The sequence below is a fragment of the Acinonyx jubatus genome, chromosome F2, assembly GCF_027475565.1.
Source record: "Acinonyx jubatus isolate Ajub_Pintada_27869175 chromosome F2, VMU_Ajub_asm_v1.0, whole genome shotgun sequence".
NCBI classification, from domain to species: Eukaryota; Metazoa; Chordata; class Mammalia; order Carnivora; family Felidae; genus Acinonyx; species Acinonyx jubatus.
Window position 1 is genome coordinate 33,566,598 of NC_069394.1, and position 20,686 is coordinate 33,587,283.

General features: G+C 33.5%; 1 protein-coding gene across 50 annotated transcripts in view; it reads right to left on the reverse strand.

Annotated features, from left to right (window-relative positions):
* The window catches only part of RIMS2 (regulating synaptic membrane exocytosis 2), a 601,125-nt gene that overhangs the window by 264,358 nt on the left and 316,081 nt on the right, over positions 1 to 20,686 (reverse strand). For 26 of the 50 annotated variants that reach the window (XM_053208502.1, XM_027064049.2, XM_027064046.2 and 23 more), the window contains 5 exons: positions 18,012 to 18,124; positions 11,545 to 11,592; positions 7,765 to 7,895; positions 2,636 to 2,807; positions 373 to 526 (listed from right to left, as the gene is read on the reverse strand). In XM_053208502.1, the coding sequence (XP_053064477.1) occupies positions 373 to 526; positions 2,636 to 2,807; positions 7,765 to 7,895; positions 11,545 to 11,592; positions 18,012 to 18,124 (618 nt within the window). The remainder of the gene's footprint in view (positions 1 to 372; positions 527 to 2,635; positions 2,808 to 7,764; positions 7,896 to 11,544; positions 11,593 to 18,011; positions 18,125 to 20,686) is intronic. The other 24 variants (XM_053208496.1, XM_053208498.1, XM_053208504.1 and 21 more) reach the window with 1 other exon arrangement.

Consider the following 20,686-nt stretch of genomic DNA (forward strand, 5'->3'; position numbering starts at 1 on the left):
TTGATGATAATAATAACAACAATAATAACATCAGCTTATGTTCCTGAGAATATTTAACTCTTATTTCCACATTTAATGTAGGTTAATGTATCTATAGCTACATGGCTAAATTTTACTGTATCTGCTACCTCATTCCTATATGTTTCTAATAGCTAAAATTAAAACATAACTGTGCTTCGAGGTCATACTGTGATAAATGAATGCTGTAAGTATAACCTCATTTTAGCGTATCAATTGAAAATCATCAACAATAGCTATGAAAACACTAATAGATGTCTGTTAAAACCATAATGGTATCTTTAAATCCTATGTGTCATATATATCATTCAAGATAATTCAACAAAGGTATGATAAATCTCACTGGAACCTTACTTTGCAATCTCCTTGTTGGGCTCTCTCCATGGAGTTGTCGTCGTGGCATATACGGAGAAGGGTGGGGAAGTGGTAATGAAGAAACATCATGGGTCTGGAGTTTGTACCAATGTGGCTCATCATCTAATAATGCTGTTTCTAATTCAATTAAAATCTACAAAGCCAAGAAACAAAAGAATGTTAAATACCTATATTATAGAAACTCTATTAAATGGTCTCATAACTTTTATAATAATGATAATTATAATAACAATGCCATTAGATCAAAAGTAATATGTTGCAAAGTTGTCCTTATGTTTGACAATAACTAAATAAAAGATAAGTATGCATAACTTCTGGCTGACTTAATAGTTTTAAATATCTAAAATTTTTTATAGACCTTTGACTATTCGCTTACTAGAGGTTGTTAAATTTGCATTACATAAAGACACTGCAAAAAAGAAAAAAGAAACAACTACAGCCAATAGCTCTGATAAACATAGAAGCAAAAATTCTCAACAAAATATTAGCAAACCAAATCCAAAAATACATTAAAAAAATCATTCACCACAATCCATGAGATTTTTTTCAAGGATGCAGGGTAGTTCAATATTCACAGATCAATCAACATGATACATCATATCAATAAGAGAAAGGATAAAAACCATATGATCATTTCAATAGATGCAGAATCCATTCATGATAAAAACCCTCAACAAAGTAGGTCTAGAGGGAACATACCTCAACATAATAAAGGTCATATACGAAAAACCCACAGTTAACATCATGCTCAATGGTAAACAGCGTCGGGCTCTGTGCTGACAGCTCAGAGCCTGAAGCCTGATTCAGATTCTGTGTTTCCGGCTCTCTCTGCCCCTCCCCTGCTCACCCTCTGCCTCTCTCTGTCTCAAAAATAAATTTAAAAAACATTTAAAAATAAAAAAAAATAAATTTACAGAGGAAATCAGTCCATGGGAACAAGTGACTATTTCCTTTTAGGGTCTTGTGCAAAGATGACACTGTTTGTGATAATGTATATGAGAAGTGCTGTGTAATGATAAATCACCATTTAGCTAAGGGAGGTAAAGAAGCACAACAGCTAAGTTATTTCATGCTTCCCAAATTTTCTCTAGTCATTTTCCAAATCACAGACACTGTGTTCCAGAGGTTTACACACACACACACGCACACACACACATTTACCCCTCAGAATAGCCCTGAGTTGCATAGTATTATTGTTGCCGTTTGGCGAAGAGGAAACTGAAGCACAAATAGATTAAATAACTTGCTCAAGGACGCAAGGCTAGGAAGCAGTAGTGTCAGGGATCCTGACCCAAGAAGGCCGGCGCCAGTCTGCTCCTAACAACCACGTTACCCCTCCTCCCAACTGGTTTACCACTCTTCCTTCTCTATGAATATTCAGTTCAACACTTCTTTGGATTGTTGTTTTTCCCATGAGATCCACATTTAACTGACTCGGGCAAACCAACCACACTGGAAAAGGCTAAAAGCATTACTCATTTTTACTATGCTAATAGCTGCAGAACTGCCTCCCACCTTGCCCCTCTCCAATTCGTTCTCTGCATTACAGGTGGAAATGTTTTTCTCAGGTACAAATGCAATCCAGCCAGTCCCTTTAAAATCTATCATTTGCTCCCTCTATCCACAAGATAAAATCCAAACTTCTTAACGTGATGTATTGAACTATGTGATCTGGTCAGTGTCAGATTAACCCTCGAGTCTAATTTCTTACCACTTTCCCTTCCAAGACTCCCTCAACTCTCACATCTTGTTATTCCTTCTGCAGGAACTTCACTCCCCTGGTCTGGATACTTAAGAGGTTATAAGTTCCTTGAAGGACATAATACTCCTTATTCACCTTTGAAGCCTCTGTCCCTAGCACCTTACAGATACATTATAGGGCTTAAAAAATAATTCATAAATGAATGATTGAGCTACTAGATGTAGAGTTGCTTCACTAAACTAAAATGATAAACACGCACTAGAAAGCACAGCAATGCATTTGTGAAACACAAAACAACCTTTTATCATTCAACACTGAGATTTCTACACTAGGAACAAACACCTAAAAACTGTCACAAAGTATTCAGAACCATTTTTTATGTTACCAACATTTTGCCTTGAAGCAGTAGCTAAATTCATTCTGTGAAAGAAACTGTTTACTTCTTCAGATATTCAAAATATAAGATTTTACTGACAGTCACATAAAGAAAAGTATTCAAGAGGACAGGAACAGTCTAAGCTTCAAAGTAATTCCAGATACCTCTCCTAAGAATTCACTTTCTTCCTCTCGAACTCGAGCTTGATCCCAGAGCGTGATCTCTAGCATCCGTTCCCTAAATTCTCTTCGATGGACTGGGGAATAAATGAATGTTTGGTTCCATTTGGGTTCCAATGTTTTCTTTACTGTTTTAGTTCTTCTCTTGTTTTTATCACTGTAAAAAAAAAAGGGAATATATGAACTTATATAAACCTTTAAGTTTTGCCCCAAAAACTATTCATTTAAAATTTCTCAGGAAAGAAGTGAAGTTTTCCATAAATTTATCATACATTATGAATATTGTAATTGTTTAAATTGCTACTAAAACGTGTAAGTATATAATCATATCTCTTTATAAAAGCAATATTTCAATAAATCTGAAATCCTTCCACGACAGATAATTAAAAACTTAATCTTTCTCAAAATCTAAATAAAACCAGACTGAAGAATATTAACTCCACGTTTTTTTACACATATTGCCCTATTGGAAACCTTTAAAGCAGCAATAAACCAATGACATTACACATACTATTCACTTGAACGACAGAAGTCTAATTGTGATGTTCACAACTTTATATCTGTATAGTTTAGCTGAGCAACTACAATTACATTTTATCATTTTCTTACATAAAGAAAATACGTACTTGCTCATTAAACAGCTATCAGGCCTTTAAAAGCATCGTAAAATTATTTCTGTGCGAGTCAGCCACCACAGTGTGAGCTGGAAATGCAAGCTGCTCATCCCTGATAGATGGAACTTCCAGCTCAGAGGTTTCCATACTTTTTTGACTGTGTATCTCTATCAAGCAAATGTTTTTGACAACGCATCCTATTATATGTACATACATTTATGAATTACATGCATGTATTACTATACTGTTGTATTAATAATATTGTGTTCATTCACGAACACACGAAAATAGAAATTAAAAATAATTAGGTAAACATTAGAAAATTCAAATATTTCTTCCGGAACTCCAATGGATTGTTTTACTCATCCCGTGGGGTGTATCCATTCCTTTCTGAGATCCCTACTGTAGCTTATTAGAAAGGATCATCTAGGAAGAAAATATTAAGCCATCTAGAGAGCTTATTTGAAGTGAGAAGTGTACAATAAACTCCAAGCAGAACCATAGTAGCTGCCACAAATTCTCTCAGCACAACATAGTTCTAAGAGTACTGAGAAATAGGAAGCAGGGGGAACTAAGCAGGGACAGTAAGTCTCTGAATTGGGGAGGCTGTGCTGCTTCTCCTTGGTGAACATAGAGCTTAACATATGACACAGATTGGATTTAACTAATCAAGAGCACATATGTTGCCAGAGCTCATGCATTTAATGTGGCAGAAAGCCACTTTAAAGCATTGTATCTTTATTAATCTCTAAGGCCTTGTTAGGAAAATAACTTTGGAAACTCATGTAGGGAATTTTAACTCCATTCTATCGTACGGAAAAGCGGTATTGCAAATAAAAATAATTAAATAATAGAAATAATAACAAGGACCATGATTTATTACTCCTTCTGTCATCTCCTCTCTTCATTCAAAATTTTAACAAATATTTATAAAGCATCTACTTATATTCCATGCATTGAAGATTGAATTATGAGACCCTGTGAAGAGATAAAGTTCAGGCCAGGAATTAAAAGATTAAGGCCAGGAAGAAAACATTTAGTGGGAGCCTTGCTGTATAATTCAAAAATGGTTTGTAAGGCAGTGTGAAAGGCAATAGAAAAATAAACCTTGACTTCCTCCTAAGAAGTGTAAAAAGTTCTCAGATAAAGAGGACTATTTTAGAAGGGATTCCTACACTGGACAGCATGGAGACTAGACAACCATTGAAGTTCCTCACACAACCATATACAATTAACACTTAATAAGGCAATTTAGTGTGTATCAAAGTATCAATCCTTGCAAAGAACCATAAACAAATTATCATCAGCAAGTTAAAAAGTAAATTAGGGTTTGTGTTCGTTTGTTTGTTTGTATAACTAAAGCCTTCAAAATAAGATCAGGTTAAAGAAAAATGTTGGGGGTTTCCTGGCTGGCTCAGTTGGTAGAGCATGTGACTCTTGATCTTGAGGTTATCGGTTCGAGCCCCATGTTGGATGTAGAGATAACTTAAAAATACAATTCTTTAAAGCAAACAAACAAAATAAGTTCAGGTTGTATAAGTCAAACACTGAAAAGCTGCTAAGAGTGTTTAAAAACTAAGATCAATACACACGTTATAAAGATTTTATTTTTTAATTTATTTCTTTAAGATTTTTTAAAATGTTTCTATTTATTTTTGAGAGAGAAAGAGAGAGACAGAGCATGAGTCAGGGAGGGCCAGAGAGACAGGGGGGCTCACTGCTGTCTCTCACTGTGCTGACAGCAGTGAGCCCACGCAGGGCCAGAAAGAGGGAGAGAGAGTCACAAGCAGGCTCTGCATTGTCAGCACAGAGCCTGACATAAGGCTCAAACTCATGAACTGTGAGATCATGGCCTGAGCTGAAATCAAGAGTTGGATGCTTCACTGACTGAGCCATCCAGGTGTTCCCAAGATTTATTTCCAAATAGCAGCCCAATAACAATAAAATAAATCACTGATCTCTACCAGTATCATTAAATTGTTGAGAATGCAAACTATTTTTTTTAAATAAAATCCAACCTAAAGCCTTTCCTATTTATTTTCATGTTACCAGCACTTTGGGTTTCCATTTACTTTATACCACGAACAGCATGCAAAGACTTGATGTGTTTACTCAAAACGAAAAAAATATATTTTGATTGAAAACCAATGTTACTTCAAGATGTAAAAGAGTGTAAAGCACACTCGGGTATTTTTTAGAGTAGGTCATAACTTAGAAAATAACGTTTTGAATAAATCAACTGACATAGTGGCATTCCAGACGACATGTCTTCTGTGCAGCCTCACTTGCCCCTCCAGGAATTCGTATCAACAAAAAGGCATCAATTATTTTCTATGTTCACTTATTCAAATAGCCTTTCTCCTCGAAAAATTGCCAAGAAAAATGAAATAATTCATACCAAAAGCATAAATAGTCAGTTATTCATGTATAAAAACTTGTATCAGCAGCAAAAAAAAGAGGAAAAAGATGATAATATAGCTGTTTCTGAGTTAACCAAAGAATTCTCTTCTCTTTAAAGATAAAACCCTGATACAACTCTCTCAATCAATAAAGTAAGCAACAAACTTACTAAACTATTCTTCAAATTTCTGATAATTGACAAGGAAACAGCTGAGAAACAATTTGAGGATGAAATATTTACCTATTTCCCCCATTCTCAGATGCCGAGAAAAAATAAAAACACTACATCTAAAATATAAAGACTGGTGAAACAGACTTTCCTTTCCACTTTAGTTCTATCTGCTCAGAAAGTAGGGAGGAGAGTATGTAAAATAAAATAAACAAAACAAAAATGGTCAATCAAGAAATAAATTCCGGGGCGCCTGGGTGGCTCAGTCAGTTGAGCATCCGACTTTGCCTTAGGTCATGATCTCACAGTTCGTGGGTTCGAGCCCTGCCATCAGGCTCTGTGCTGGAGCCTGCTTCAGATTCTGTGTCTCCTTCTCTCTCTGCCCCTCCCCCGCTCATGCTTTCTCTCACTCTGTTTCTCAAAAATAAATAAATGTAAAAAATTTTTTTTCAATTAACAAAAAAGAAATAAATTCCATAATCTGAAAGTCTTTTATCATCTTCCAAAGTAAGTGTTTTTTTCAAAGGTTTGAGTAAGCAGAAACTTAGGTTATGTATATGCATAAAAACATAGATGGGAATGCTAGCAACTCTTGTGGGTTTTTATCAGGGCATTCTAAGAATGTTTAGACTAGTAAATCATGCCGCTCTAAGAAGCCAAGTGATGTGGCCTCCAGGATGGCAGGGTAATAGGGTGTGACATATCGAGTCAACCAACTGAAGTTTAAACTGGATTTAAAAGCTCCAGTTGTGAATATCTTCTTCTTCCCTTGCAGTTCAAAGTATATCGCTATCCAAAAGGCAACGTAAGTTGTGAGAAAAAAACTTTCTTCATGAAAATTTGGTAAGATCAAATTATATGGCAGTTTTAATAACTTTAGACACAATGGCACCTTGATGGACTTTCTGATGAATCTTCTTCACAAATTTCACTTCAAAATATGTATCAAACAAAATGTAAGGCCTATGTTAATTGTCTACTTCCATATTTTTATCCTTTTCTTGGTTGAGGTTGTTCTTCGGATGATACTTTGGCATTCAAGTCTGATGACTTTCAGCTTGAACTAAGTAAATGAGGGGCCAAAAGTGTGTAAACGTGTTGAAGATCACATGTGTGCCTAGCCACTTCCAACGTGGAAAAAAATGACCAGCCTTTGACAACACTCTGTCCTGGAGGCCAGGATGCTCAATAGCTGGGGAAATGATAATCGGTGTCATTAATTCTTTCTTTTTACATGACGTCTACTGAATAATCTCTTTTATTTTTTATGTACCTGAAATTAAAAGGGGATTAGATAATTTTTGAAAATCTATTCCTCCAATCCTAATTTCTCTGTTCGAATTAGGGCAGAGCAACATCATTTGTGCTAGTTAGTAAGGACACAAAGCAAATGCTGCTTGAAGAAGTTGATTCCAGGACCAGAGGCATGGCATGATGATATGGGGTGATGAAATATAAAGCATATTCACTCATTTTACATTACATAAAGAAATAATATCTTAGTATGAGGAGGTAGAAGGTGTAAAGGAACATGATGAGTACCTTTTAGTATCATTTCCAGCTTTTTGCTTCTGTAGACTGTGTTAAAAATGCATGTGGTTTTAAAAAGCATAATAATTGTTAATGATTTTGATAAATGAAAATACGCATCATTTAAGAATCCATATAACCTAAAATAAATCTTCAATGAAATCATCCATAACATTTGACATCAGTTTTAAAACAATCTCAAAGCACTTACTGTCACTATTTTGAAGAATCATGAATCATATGAATCATATGAATATATGAATCATTATGTTTAGGTTAAATTTCATAAATATCTGAGTTGCATGATACATAAAAATAAATGACACAGAATTGAAACACCCACTGTTATTAACATTTCTTATTTATTTTCAAGAACATTTATTTTTGTTTCATATCCCTACCTTCTGTCTGGAAGAAAGTAAATTTTAACATAAGGATTCCTTGGCCTCCCATCTTCCCTGGAAGGGAGATCCTTTGCTCCCAAAATTGTAACTATTAATTGGTGACCAACCTTGTCAAACCATAGTTTTATCTGAAAAGCAAAAATATTCATTTATCAGCTCAAACTTTTACTACCATAACATAATGCTTACATTCCCAATCTTTCCCCATTCTCTTACACTAATATGAGCACAGAATAAGTTTTACTTCATAAATTGCACTTAGTTAAAATAAAAGGATATGCTATAATAACTTCAATGAACAGAGGCAATAATTCAGATTATTTTGGATGGATTGATAAATCACTTGAGCTTTTTGTTATCCTAATGTGATTGCTTATTAACATGCACATGATAATTACCCTAAGAACTTCACATACAATGACTGTGTTTGCCTATCTTTATGTAAGAATCATATTTTAGTTCCCCTAAAATAATGAGTTCAGAATAAATGCTCAAATGAACTGAAGAGATACCTCATTTATATGGCATTCGTAGGGAATTTTTAAGCAAATGTTTTAAAAGACAAAACATTTCATTTGAAAAGACATTTTAAAGATTACAAGCAAGGTAGAATTACCAGTGGCTTTAGTCCATAGACTCCTTGATTTTGTATTTAAAGCCATAATAAATTCATCTTTATAGGTTTTTCTTACACAGACATCGAGTCCCTTTTTCATTAGAGGAGAAGATATATTACATCCTTAGAATAAAAGGGTATTATTTTACCATTCGAGATGAGAAGATGGGAGTAACTTCTCTGACATAATTAGGAATTGGAACTTCACATCCAGCTGCTAAATTCATTTGATTTAACAATTGTCACCTCCCACACACATACCTCACACTCCCACACCTAGCTAGCTAATTCTACCCTGTCAGGATGTATAACTTGGCTCTAATCCACGTTTTGGTTCGGAACTCATCACTGCTCTGGCCATTATCTTGAAATTGAATCCAAAATCTGAAAGTTGGGAATAAAATTATATACTGTTTAATAGTTTAATTTTTCCTTTAATTTTGAAGTTTAATATTTGCAGCAGTTAAAAAAAAAATGTTAATATACATCTCATGTCCGTCATTCCCTCTTCTCCTGAAATGGACAGTCAGGTCTGGACCAGGCTCTGAGATATACAAATAAATATATAACATATATACACATGCATAAAGATCACCTAAATATATATATATATATATGTATATATGATATATTGGTATTTGGTTCTAATTCTAACATGGCTCTGTTGAGTCTCTCACTTCATATCTCAGAGAACGAGAGGCTGAACGAGACTTTTGAGTCCAAAGAAGAGGACTAATGGCCCAGAAGAGTATATAAAATTATTTATCACGCTCTTCTATCAAATGGAATTAGCCTTCTTAATAACAGCAAGAAATATTTAATTTTTAAAAAAATAATTAATACCCTTTATGTTATATTAAGCCTTCATATTTAAAATGCAGGTTTTACCATGCTGTCGTGTAACAAAGTTTTCTTAATAGAGCTGCAAAGTACAGTCTCTAGAAAAGTGTTTCTTAAAGGGTGGTTCACTAACCTTACATCTGTGTTATCTGGCTTATTTGTTGAAAAGTTACAAATTCCTGTGGCCCACCCCTCACCTATTGAATCAGAACGGGGCCCAGGTTTTTGTTTGTTTGTTTTTTTGACAAATTTCAACAAGTCGTCCTGGTGATTCTCATGGGCATTAAAGTTTGAGAACCAAACTTTATTAACACCCTAGGGGATTAACACCCTGAAAGAAAAAAAAAAACCTCTTCAACATGCGAATAGAAAAAAGGACAAATATTTGCTTGTGTAACAACATTAGAACATAGATACGGGTGAGGCTAAGTGGAAAAAAAAAGAAACCATTGTTCTGGCAAAAGACATGAGGGGAAAACAACAAGAAAAAAAGTAAGAAATACAAGAGTGTCTTTATATGAGATGAAACAGAGATGTTGTCAGAGAGCATCATGGTTCTTCTAAAATGTGTGGCCAAAAACCCCATTAATTTCTGATATTCCCTATTTTCTATAGCAATCAAAAAGCTTATGGCTTTATATTTCCAGGACAATTAAAAACACTTCTCTGAGGATCATGATATGATTATTAGGCACTTCAAAGAAAAAAAGATTCTGAAAGGCTAAAAAAAATAAGAAAACCTTTTTCTGGTAAACTGTACATTTAGAAACAAAGAAACAATAATAATAATTATTAGACTAAACTCATAATTATTGGAGCAAGTTACTGATTTCTGTAAATTGTTTCTGACGGATGAGACTAAGCATTTGCCATCTTCACAGGTGATATTTTTGCTCCTCTAAACTCATTAGAGACAAACATTTGAGATACATAACTTCAAATGCTTGATAAGCAGTATTCTTTGTAGATTTTCCTATGCCACAGAAAACTAAAATTATCATTTGTGAGTAATATTCATTTTTCATACAAGCAGATACTAGGCATATGGCCTCCATATATACATTTTATAAAATTTATAAAATTATACTTTCCAGATATATAAATGTTAATATAGTACATTTTAATTTCATGGGTTTTTTAGTCAAAATTACAACTTTTAATAAACTGTTTTAAACTAGGCGTTTGATCGATAGCCCTAATTTTCATTTTATATTACAGGACTTGCATTGAAGTTTTTAATAGATATCCAGTTCACATTAGCAAAACAATTATTTTATTGGCTAGATTATTTTATCACATTCCTAAATTTCTTATCTGTGCTTTTCAAATGATAGGTGAAAATATATCTGTTGATTCCCCCAAAATATAATAAGTGGATTTCCACAGTTCTAGATGACATACTTCTGATTTTACCTCTATTTCATTAACAAAAATCTTGGAGCATCTTTTTAATTGTTTGCATATAATAATCATTCCAGCTTTACCATGTACCCATTTTTAAATGTCCTAAGGAGAACCTGAACAGCACAAGTAAATATTTAACACTATATAATATTAAGTAGAACAACTGTAATTTTTCAAATTTAAACTAAATTAGTATTATTCAAAACCAACAACAACAAAAAAAATACATGCAGCAAAGCAAGGAAAGCATAATACTACTTAAAAAAAACAACTATATTGTCATTATTTTACCATGTAAGGGTTTCCTAATGAAAAGAGGCAAACAACTTGTACCAAGTGTTACAGTAAAATTAAATCCCATTTCAATTACAAAATGTGAACAACATAAACCCAACACATTTTATTTAGATAATCATTTTGTTCTTTCAAAATAACACACTTTTCAAACTTGAACCTTATATATTAAATGTATAAAATTCATATTTTAGATAAGGTACAAATTTATTTGCCAATCTCCTCAAGGATTTGTTGCTTGGAAAATGCAAGAGAAAGATGTTAAGTGATAAAATGAATGATTTAAAGAGACAGAAAACTTAGTGCAATAAAAAAAAATATCAGCAGTATAAAATTAGCTAGTTTTGTCAATATTCTGTACACAAGTGCAGTCTGAAACCTATCAAGTTTTAGCATTCAGTGGATCATATAAAATCACTAACAGAGATTGTCTCTTTAAATTTTAATTGTATTTTCATCTCCATGCAGAAATTTTACAAGCTGGCTTATAAAATGATTTGAAAGTCAATAATATGGTTTGGAGCAACATACCAAAACAAGTTTCCTACTACGCATTTTCCAAAAACATACAAATAAGGGTTAAAACACAACTTTCGTTTCTATCAGGCAGACAGGGCCTTTACCTGAACCCTAGGAACAAAAGGCGTTGTTCTTCTACTAAGGCTTTGGCTCTGGTAAGCAAAATTAAAGAAAAAAGCAATAAAACAAAACCAAAAAGGACAACACGCTGGGACTAAAAGACCAAAAGTAAAAACAAACACATAAAACTATCCCTTAAATATTATTTTTCCATAACAATACATATCTGAATTAAGGACTTCAATGTAACAAGTTAATTTTGCCAAAATGCTAAGATATATAAAAACTATATAAAATCAGATGTTTAAATGTAATCAACACAACAGGAATTAAGAGCAAATGTAAAATAACATTTTTGGGCTTGTATATTCTGAAAGAATGAGTGTAAACATAATCCAGGAGTCAAGAAATTTCAGGTTTTACCCTTAAACGCTCTACATAGAAAAAAATCAGTCCAAGAAGTTACGTAAAAATGCACCATAGAATTATTATTAGTGAAAAGTCATCTGTAGAAGTAATCGTGTGACTTCTCTAAAACACATCTAACAAAAATTTTAAAAACATTAGCCAAGTTGGCTCCAGCATTTCTTAAAAGAATAAACACAGTAAGATAAAAGCGTGTGGAACACACTGTACTAACTAGTTGATTCACACCTTAAGAATTTATACCAGGTTCTAGTATTTAAACACCATTTTTAAACATTTATTACATACTATACAAGGTAATACTGTTTATTGCTAATCACACTTATTAATGATAATACCTCAATTCTTTTTATTTATACAATTCTTTATATTTTTCCAAGCCTCTACTGGCAGGTTATTGCAAGTTCATTGTCTCCAACAAAACTAGAAGGTAGGTGCTATTATCTCCAATTTGAAATAAGGAGACATAGAGAAGGCTGGATATACTTGCCCATATTCAGACAGAAAGTAAGATAGTGTAAAGGTAAAAAAATAAATAAAGCCTGGTTCTAAAAAAGAAAACAAGAAAAGAAGGGAAGGGAAGGGAAGGGAAGAGAAGGGAAGGGAAGGGAAGGGAAGGGAAGGGAAGGGAAGGGAAGGGAAGGGAAGGGAAGGGAAGGCAAGGGAAGGGAAGGGAAGGGAAGGGAAGGGAAGGGAAGGGGAGGAGAGGAGGGAAAAAAGCCCAGTTCTAATTAAATCATTGTTTCAAATTCTTATAATAAAATCAAATTTTCTTTCTCTTTTGGCTTATCCTGTTTTCATTTGGAAACAGTTACCAAAAGACATCACAATAATCAGAATTTTGTGCCTTTAGTAAGGCATGCTAATAACTAAATAGGAACAAAATCAGAAGCATATATCAGGGTTTGGGAAAGGATTTCAAGGCATTCAATTCTTCTTCCTTCCCTAAGATTCCATTCCATTCCTCACATTTCCCATTCTCCTGTCTAATTCAAAGAGTTATCAATAAAGGCTTCAGACCTTTCCATTGCTATAAGGAAACAGATAATAAGTACTAGGAGGACTGTTGCCTAATTTGATTGTCACCAGATAGACACTATTTAAGACATAAATCTAAAACCCAAAGGAAAGCAGATCTTAAAAGCAGACATCAATCATGAGTCATCTTTCCCTCATTCCAAAAACCAAGGCAGTCTCAAATCTAAGCAGTCTTCCTTTTGTGTGGAGACATTTCCAAAGGAAGAAAGAAATCTTTAGATATGGAGTATGTTACTGATATCTGTCTGCATGATCCTAGGTGAATACTTCTCTAACAAATGGGCCAAGGATGGATGAAACGCATGGAGATTAACAAGGCCAGCTGAACAAAGGAACTAGCAATATACTCTATTTGGAAATAGATTTTATTTTCCTTCTCCTCTCACCTGTTCTACCTGTTTTAGACCCAAAGCAACAGGTAATGGAAGATTTGCGCAGGTAAGTTTTACTTCATAAACTAAAAAAGCTTAATTTGAAATGAACAGCACTTCAAAATAAATTCGTCCTTTACGGCAAACATTTTCCATCTTCTAAGATGATCTCAAGTAAGCAATTCACAGGTTTCTGAAATCAGTTGTCTACAATCTAGGGCAATTTAAACTTAATCTTTACCTATAAGTTTACACATTAAACTTGGCTGGAAAAAACATATTTCTGTTTTGCTAGTGTTTTTAATTGAGATGAAATTCACATATAATAAAAGTAACCATCCTAAGGTATACAATTTAATGGCATTTAGTACATTCACAATACTATGCAACTACCAGCTTCTTATAGTTTGAAAACTTGTCATCACCCCAGAATACCCTATGTACCTGTTTGTACCTGTGAAGTAATGTAATCAACTCCCATTCCCCTAATGCCCCAACTCCTGGCAACCACTAAGTTGCCTTCTGTCTCAATAGATTCTGGATATTTCATACATGAATGGTGAACTATTACGTATTGCATTGCAATTTGCGATTCATATTGATTCATTTATTTTACAGGAAATATCTGATGAAACCTGTGACAACTCAGCCTCATACAAATGAAGAATTGAATTTGTACACTATTTTGCATTTTTTTCATGTTTGTTTATTTCCGAGAGAGACAGACAGACAGACAGCGTGAGTGGGGGAGGGGCAGAGAGAGAGGGAGACACAGAATCCAAAGAAGGCTCCAGGCTCTGAGCTGTCAGCACAGATGCGGGGCTCAAACTCATGAACCGCAAGATCATGACCTGAGTCGAAGTGGGACACTTAACCGACTGAGCCACCTAGGTGCCCCTTTGCATTTTTAATGTCACTTTGCATCATACACTGCACTATCTTTAGGGCATTCCTTTTATGCAATGCTTCTGGAATAACAAGGTTGTGATGATGAAATATAAAACATAAAAGCTCAAGGGAATAAACCTTCATTTACAGGAAGTTTTTAAAAGGCTGTAGAGTTTCTAAGGATATTGAAAGATACATACCTATTCTTCAGTTACTTACTCCATTTAAATGGGCATACAAAATGGATATGGACAATATTTACAAACCCATCACTAAAAATGGAGTCAGAAAAATATTAAAACAAAGTAACTTAGGGAAACATTGTAGACATAAAGCAACCACAGACCCAGAAGTAAAACAAAATTATTATCAGTAAGAATCAATGTGTTCTTATAGAAAGAAAGAATTTTAAGCTTCTCACTTTTAAAAAGAGTCAAAGGCTATATTTTATCTTAACACTGTTTCAAAAAGTAGCCAACTAATTTAAATTATTGATTTTTAATTTAATTTTAAATGGTTGATTTAATCATTTAAATTATTAATTTTAAATAATTGAAAGAACTACAAAAGTAATCCCCTAAAGAAGCAAACTATTAAACTGTGGAAGAACATAAGTTTTAAAAAGAATCAAAATAAGAGAGTTTTGACACAGCCAAGGCTAACATACAGTCCAGGTGTCATAAACCTGAACTCAAAATGATTTTCTCACCAAATACATTTATGGCACTTTCATATTTATGCCCTAGAATAATAACCAGCAACAGCAGAATTCAAGCATAGAGAGGAAATAAACTGCATAAAGTTTTAAAAATATCAACAGTCTTGAAATGAAAGTTTAAACAACAATTTAAATTATATGTATATTTCTACTTGAGAAAATATCAGTCCACGAACTGACCTGATACATTAGGAGGTCAGCTTATATACCATACAAATTTTCTTTGTTCTCCAGAATTAGCAATGCCATAAAATTGTGAGCTGGGGGCATAGGTAAAAACTCACCAGAATAAAAATGCCCAAAGGTAAAATAAATAGAAGGATATAGGGATTGTAATGTTGCCTTGCGACTTCCTAGGAATTTTCCCAAAAGGTGATATATAACACCTAAACTCTACATCATTAGAGAAAACCAAAATGGTCTCCAGTTGGCAGGAATAGGGTTAAATATAAAGGGAAACACTATATCCAGAAGGATATCTTGCTTGTTTCCTGCATGCAAAGAATGAAAATAAAATTAAGTTTCATGAAGGTGAAATCTGTGTCTATCGGATTGTTCACGGTTATATTCCCAGCAACTGGGATTAAGGTTGACCCAGGGCCAGAGCTTAACATATATTTCTTGAGTCAATGATTGAAGATTAATTTCATACAAACATTTTTGAGGAAAACGTGGCAACAGATTTCAAGAATCTCAATTTTTTTTCTCTTTCCTTCTCTTCCTGTAATTTTACTTCTGAAAAGTTATCCTGACAAAAGAATGTTTTGTTCGACTAACAGAATACGTAAGAGTTATACTGAAGGATTTCCATGGCATCATTGTTTATAGTAATATAAATTAAGAACAAGCAAGATGTCCCATTATAGAGAATTAAGTTAAAATGGTATATTGGCTATTAAAATAATTTTAAGAGAAATTTTGAAAGAAAAAAGTTTTAAAGAAAAATGTGCACAATATATTACTCAGTAAAAAAGCAGATTTCAAAATATTATACACAGATTTATTACTTTTGTTTAAACATTTATATGTATGTGAATGTTACACTTTAGTGGCAGGTTATACGTGATTTTATTTTTTATGTATTTATCTGCACTCTAGATTTTCCACAATAAATATGTATAGTATTTATTAACACCATCTTACTGGAACATATCCCTTCCAAGTCATAAGAAAATGATAAAATGTACACATTTTAAACTATAATTACATGGATTTTAAACTAACATCATTTATAAATGTAAATATTATGACTTGAAATCATTAATTATATATTTAGAAGTATAACTTTTAAGTTTATGTTTCCCTAAAATATTTAAGTCTTACCTTTCTACTATATTCATTTTGAACCATGATGAAAAATAGCTGAATTTGAAATTTGTCTAAATGCCTGCACTACACTCCTTAATCTTCCCCCCACTTCCATACGCCCTGGGATTTCAAAGTCAGTAACAAAGCAATACTTACTTACTATGAAGTCTAACTTCCGCTCCCTCTTCCACCAACTGAAGCAAACTACACACACACACACACACACACACACACACACACACACACACTTATTTATGTACTGGCATCATCCAGTCATACTATGCATTATTTAAAGATGGACTATTTCAGTGAATCCATAATAATTAAAAAGAAATGGTTAATGTCTATTAGCACTTTCTAAAATGGTGAAAGTACACATATATTTGTAACTACAAATGACAACATCTGTGCTGTCAACATATGTAAAAGAATAAGTTGAAAGATGCTACTTATGATGGAAACTGAAAAAAAAAAAGACCACTGTCTTCAAATGAAAAGGTTCACTCTGTTTATGAGAGAAAGTAAACAAAAATAATAGAGAAGAAATTCATTTTTGTAAGACATTTACAAGTTCCTGGTAAGTATCTCAACTTCTTTCTTGTGCAACTTTTCTGTCATTGCCACCTTTGTGATCAAAATAGTCCCAGAACAGACACGTCTAAGAACTATTTCAATAATTTAAATCTGTTAATTCTGCCTATACTTCCTATATCTTTTAATTAATAAAAATTCTTCACTAAAAAAATCAAACACCTCCCTTCCCCTCCCCCAAAAAAAGAAATTTCAAAGCTGATTAAACAAGAAGCTTTTTCTATTGCTCTTAAAACACCAGCCCAAAAATAGTTTATTTTTTAATTGTAACATTTTTTATCCAAAATTCAGTATCTGAATTTTGATAACCTAAATAGTTCTTAATAGTGCTAAAATTGCAAGTTTATGCAAGTTTACTAATTCATCAACATTATGTTTCTAAACTATAACAACATGAATTTCAATATTTTAATATTTTAAATAGTTTAAAAAGAGAATGACAACTGAAGAAATTCATAATAATTGAAGGCTCAAGTTTGCAAGGCTCTTCTAATATGGACAGATAATGCCTTATTGAATTTTTCATTTTTATTATAAAATGTTCAAATTAGGGATCACTTACTATGTAATCACACAGTATACTCAGTTATCTATTAAATATTTTACCATCTATTTAGTTTTGTCTGTTGACCAAAGCATCTCAAGTACCATTATATTGAGAGCAATATTCATACCCCAATGCTTTACTGTGACATTCAAATTTCCTTGAACTCAAAAAGTAGGGAATGTATAAAATTTACTTTCATCTTAAATATACCATCTTTGTACAACACATCAATTTTATTTCTCTTAAAAGTCTAGTACAAGTTATAGTCATTTTAAGACACTGAGCAAAAATCATAACCTTGAATTTTAGAATAAAATTACTAAGGTAAAAAAGGTTTTAGATAGCATCACAAATTTTCTCGTTAAATTCCAGAAAACCTAGGGGGTATAGCTCAGTGGTAGAGCATTTGACTGCAAATTCCAGAAAACCTAATAAACTCTAATAAAGAAATACTATGCTAAGTAATTTAAATTTCAATTAACTGAAATTACTAAGAATGAGAAAGTTGATGGTTAAAAGCAAAATTATAGTCTAAGAAGCAGTTGGTTTACAAAATGCTATCGTCATAAAGTGTTAACAATACTTGGTATTCCAAAAAGAGAAATTAATGTAGTGATTACATACTGAAAGTTGTCCAGACAAGTACTGTGGAACATCCCTCAACATGCCGGGACTCATGGGAGAGGTAACGGAAATAGAAGGGCGATCCATTTTTTGAGATTCGAATGAGCTGGAACCTGAAATGGCAATTATACATAAGAAATAATAATGATGACTCTTCATTAGCATTTAATAATCTTTACCACATATCTTTTAAAGTATTTATGTATTTATTTATTTAAAACGTCCACAAAACATCATTATATAGACCATTTTCTTAGCCACAATATTCCAAATAAACTTACAGCTATGTTTTGAAAGTGTAAGTACAGCTGAGCGACTCTCTTAAGACCAAGAGTGAAACATTTTCTCTGCCAATTATAGTAAAGACCGACTTCTATGCCAGGACTTAGTTACTTTGCTATGTATATACTAAACTCGTATCTTATCATAACATATTAAGAAATTTCTAAAAATAGAAACTCTGGAAAAATCAAAACCTAAATCAAAAAAGCAACTTGAAGGCGATGCAAACTTGTAATGCTAAAAACATAAGTACTATAATATTAATCATGAAGTGTTTCCAGGAAGTGACACTTTAAAACCATATCTGGAAAAGAATATAGTAAATTAGATGGGCAGAAAGGAAGAGAGGGTCCATGAAACAAGAGACATTACAGCAGAGAAAGCACAGCCTTGGTACTCAGAAGTTATATATATGAATTTATTTCTATGGAGGGGAAGGAACGATTCAGAAAGTGAATAATAATGGAGCTAAGTGGATAGTGGGGGGATTAAGTGCCTGGAATTCTGGGCTACACATTTTGGCACTAATCGAGTATTAATCATTATTGCCTCATTCTCATTCTCTTCTGAGTGAGGCATTAACTGCATTTGAAGAAGATGACTTTACCACTTATTTAAAGTGTGAATTGATTTGAGAGAGAGGGAAAACACCTCAAAACAAGTGGAATTCAGTAAAATAATAATAGGAAAGGTTGTGAAGATGGAATGGGCAGAAAGAATTCCAGCAATATCACAAAATAGACAAAAGAGGACTCGGAAACGAATTAGACATGAGAGATAAAGGGAGAAACATGAAGATTTCAAGCCTTGTAATTAGACAGGAGATCAAGAAAATCCTTTGTCTCTGTCTTGTTCTCTGAACAAGACTCTGCTGATATTTCTTGGGATGTAAAACACTGGACAAGTCCTGTGTTTAAGGAATGGGTGGAGGGGTGCCTGGGTGGCTCAGTCGGTTAAGCCTCCAACCTCGGCTCAGGTCATGATCTCGCAGTTTGTGAGTTCGACCCCATGTCGGGCTCTGCACTGACAACTCAGAGCCTGGAGCCTGCTTCCAATTCTGTGTCTCTCCATCTCTCGGCCCCTCCCCTGCTCATGCTCTGTGTCTGTCTGTCTCTCGATAATAAACATTAAAAAAAAAAAAAAAAGAATGGGTAGAGAAGTTAATTAGAACTAACACGATACCTCTGAGACATCCAAGGGGAGATGTAAAGCAGGTAACTGGATGTAGGGATGGGACCAAATGTCGAGTAGATATTAGTGTTAGGAATCAAACCGTAAAGTGTCCTCCAAATTGGAGGCATGAGTGGATAAAACACACTTCTAAAAAGGGTATAGTCTAAAATGAAGGGGGAAACTTTATGTCTTGGCATCAGAAGTAACAGTGACACCTTATATAATATTTAGAAGTGGAAAGAATGATGGCTTTATGGTGAGAAGTAAGCTCAGTTTTCTACAATGTTAAGCTTCAAGTAAGAGGAAGACACTTAACATATTATTTAAACATCCAAGGATAAAGGAATAATGATGGATCATTTTGATAATATAAATTTAAGAGTCATATGGCAATTAAAACTATTATGAAGAGAAGGATTTATTGAGGAACTAAGAGGATTAATAATTGGGCCTTGGAGAAACCTATTCTTCAACATTTAAAGAATAAAGGATTGATTCTAATTTAATTTGAGAAAGGATCCCTATCTCCTCAGAAACAATTTTAAAATTATAGACTAGGGACTTTTTTAAATAGCTATAATAAGATAAAAGGTTCCACCCTGCTCATACAATACCTGAGTGATGTTACATAAGTGAATAAGAACTGTACATATTTCATAGGACTTTTGTAAGAAATAAGTGTGATAATGTAGACACAACATCAAGCACAATCCTGGGCATCCAGTAAAATGGGAGCAGTGATGATAACGATAATGATATCATATATATAATAATTACCATTATATTAATACAGTTGACCCTTGGGTTGGGGGCTCTAGCCCCTACACAGTCAAAAATCCACAATAACTTTTGACTCTCCCAAAACTTAACTAACAATAGCAGAGAGACAGGGAGAATGAGAATCCCAAGCAGGCTCCACACTGTCAGTGCAGAGCCCCATGTGGGGCTCAATCTCACGAACCATGAGATCTCACCTCAGCCAAAATCAAGAGTCAGACGCTTAACCGACTGAGCCACCAAGGTGGCACTCATAGTATATTCTTAATTATTGTAGAATCCAATCACTTCTCATCACTTTCATTGCTACCACCAATGCCTAAGTCACCAAATAAGATACTAAAGATTTCAATGGACTAAGTATCCAAATAAGACACTAAAGATTAAAATAGTTCCTTCATTGCCCTCTCTGCTTTCACTCTTGACTCATTTAAACTAGTTCC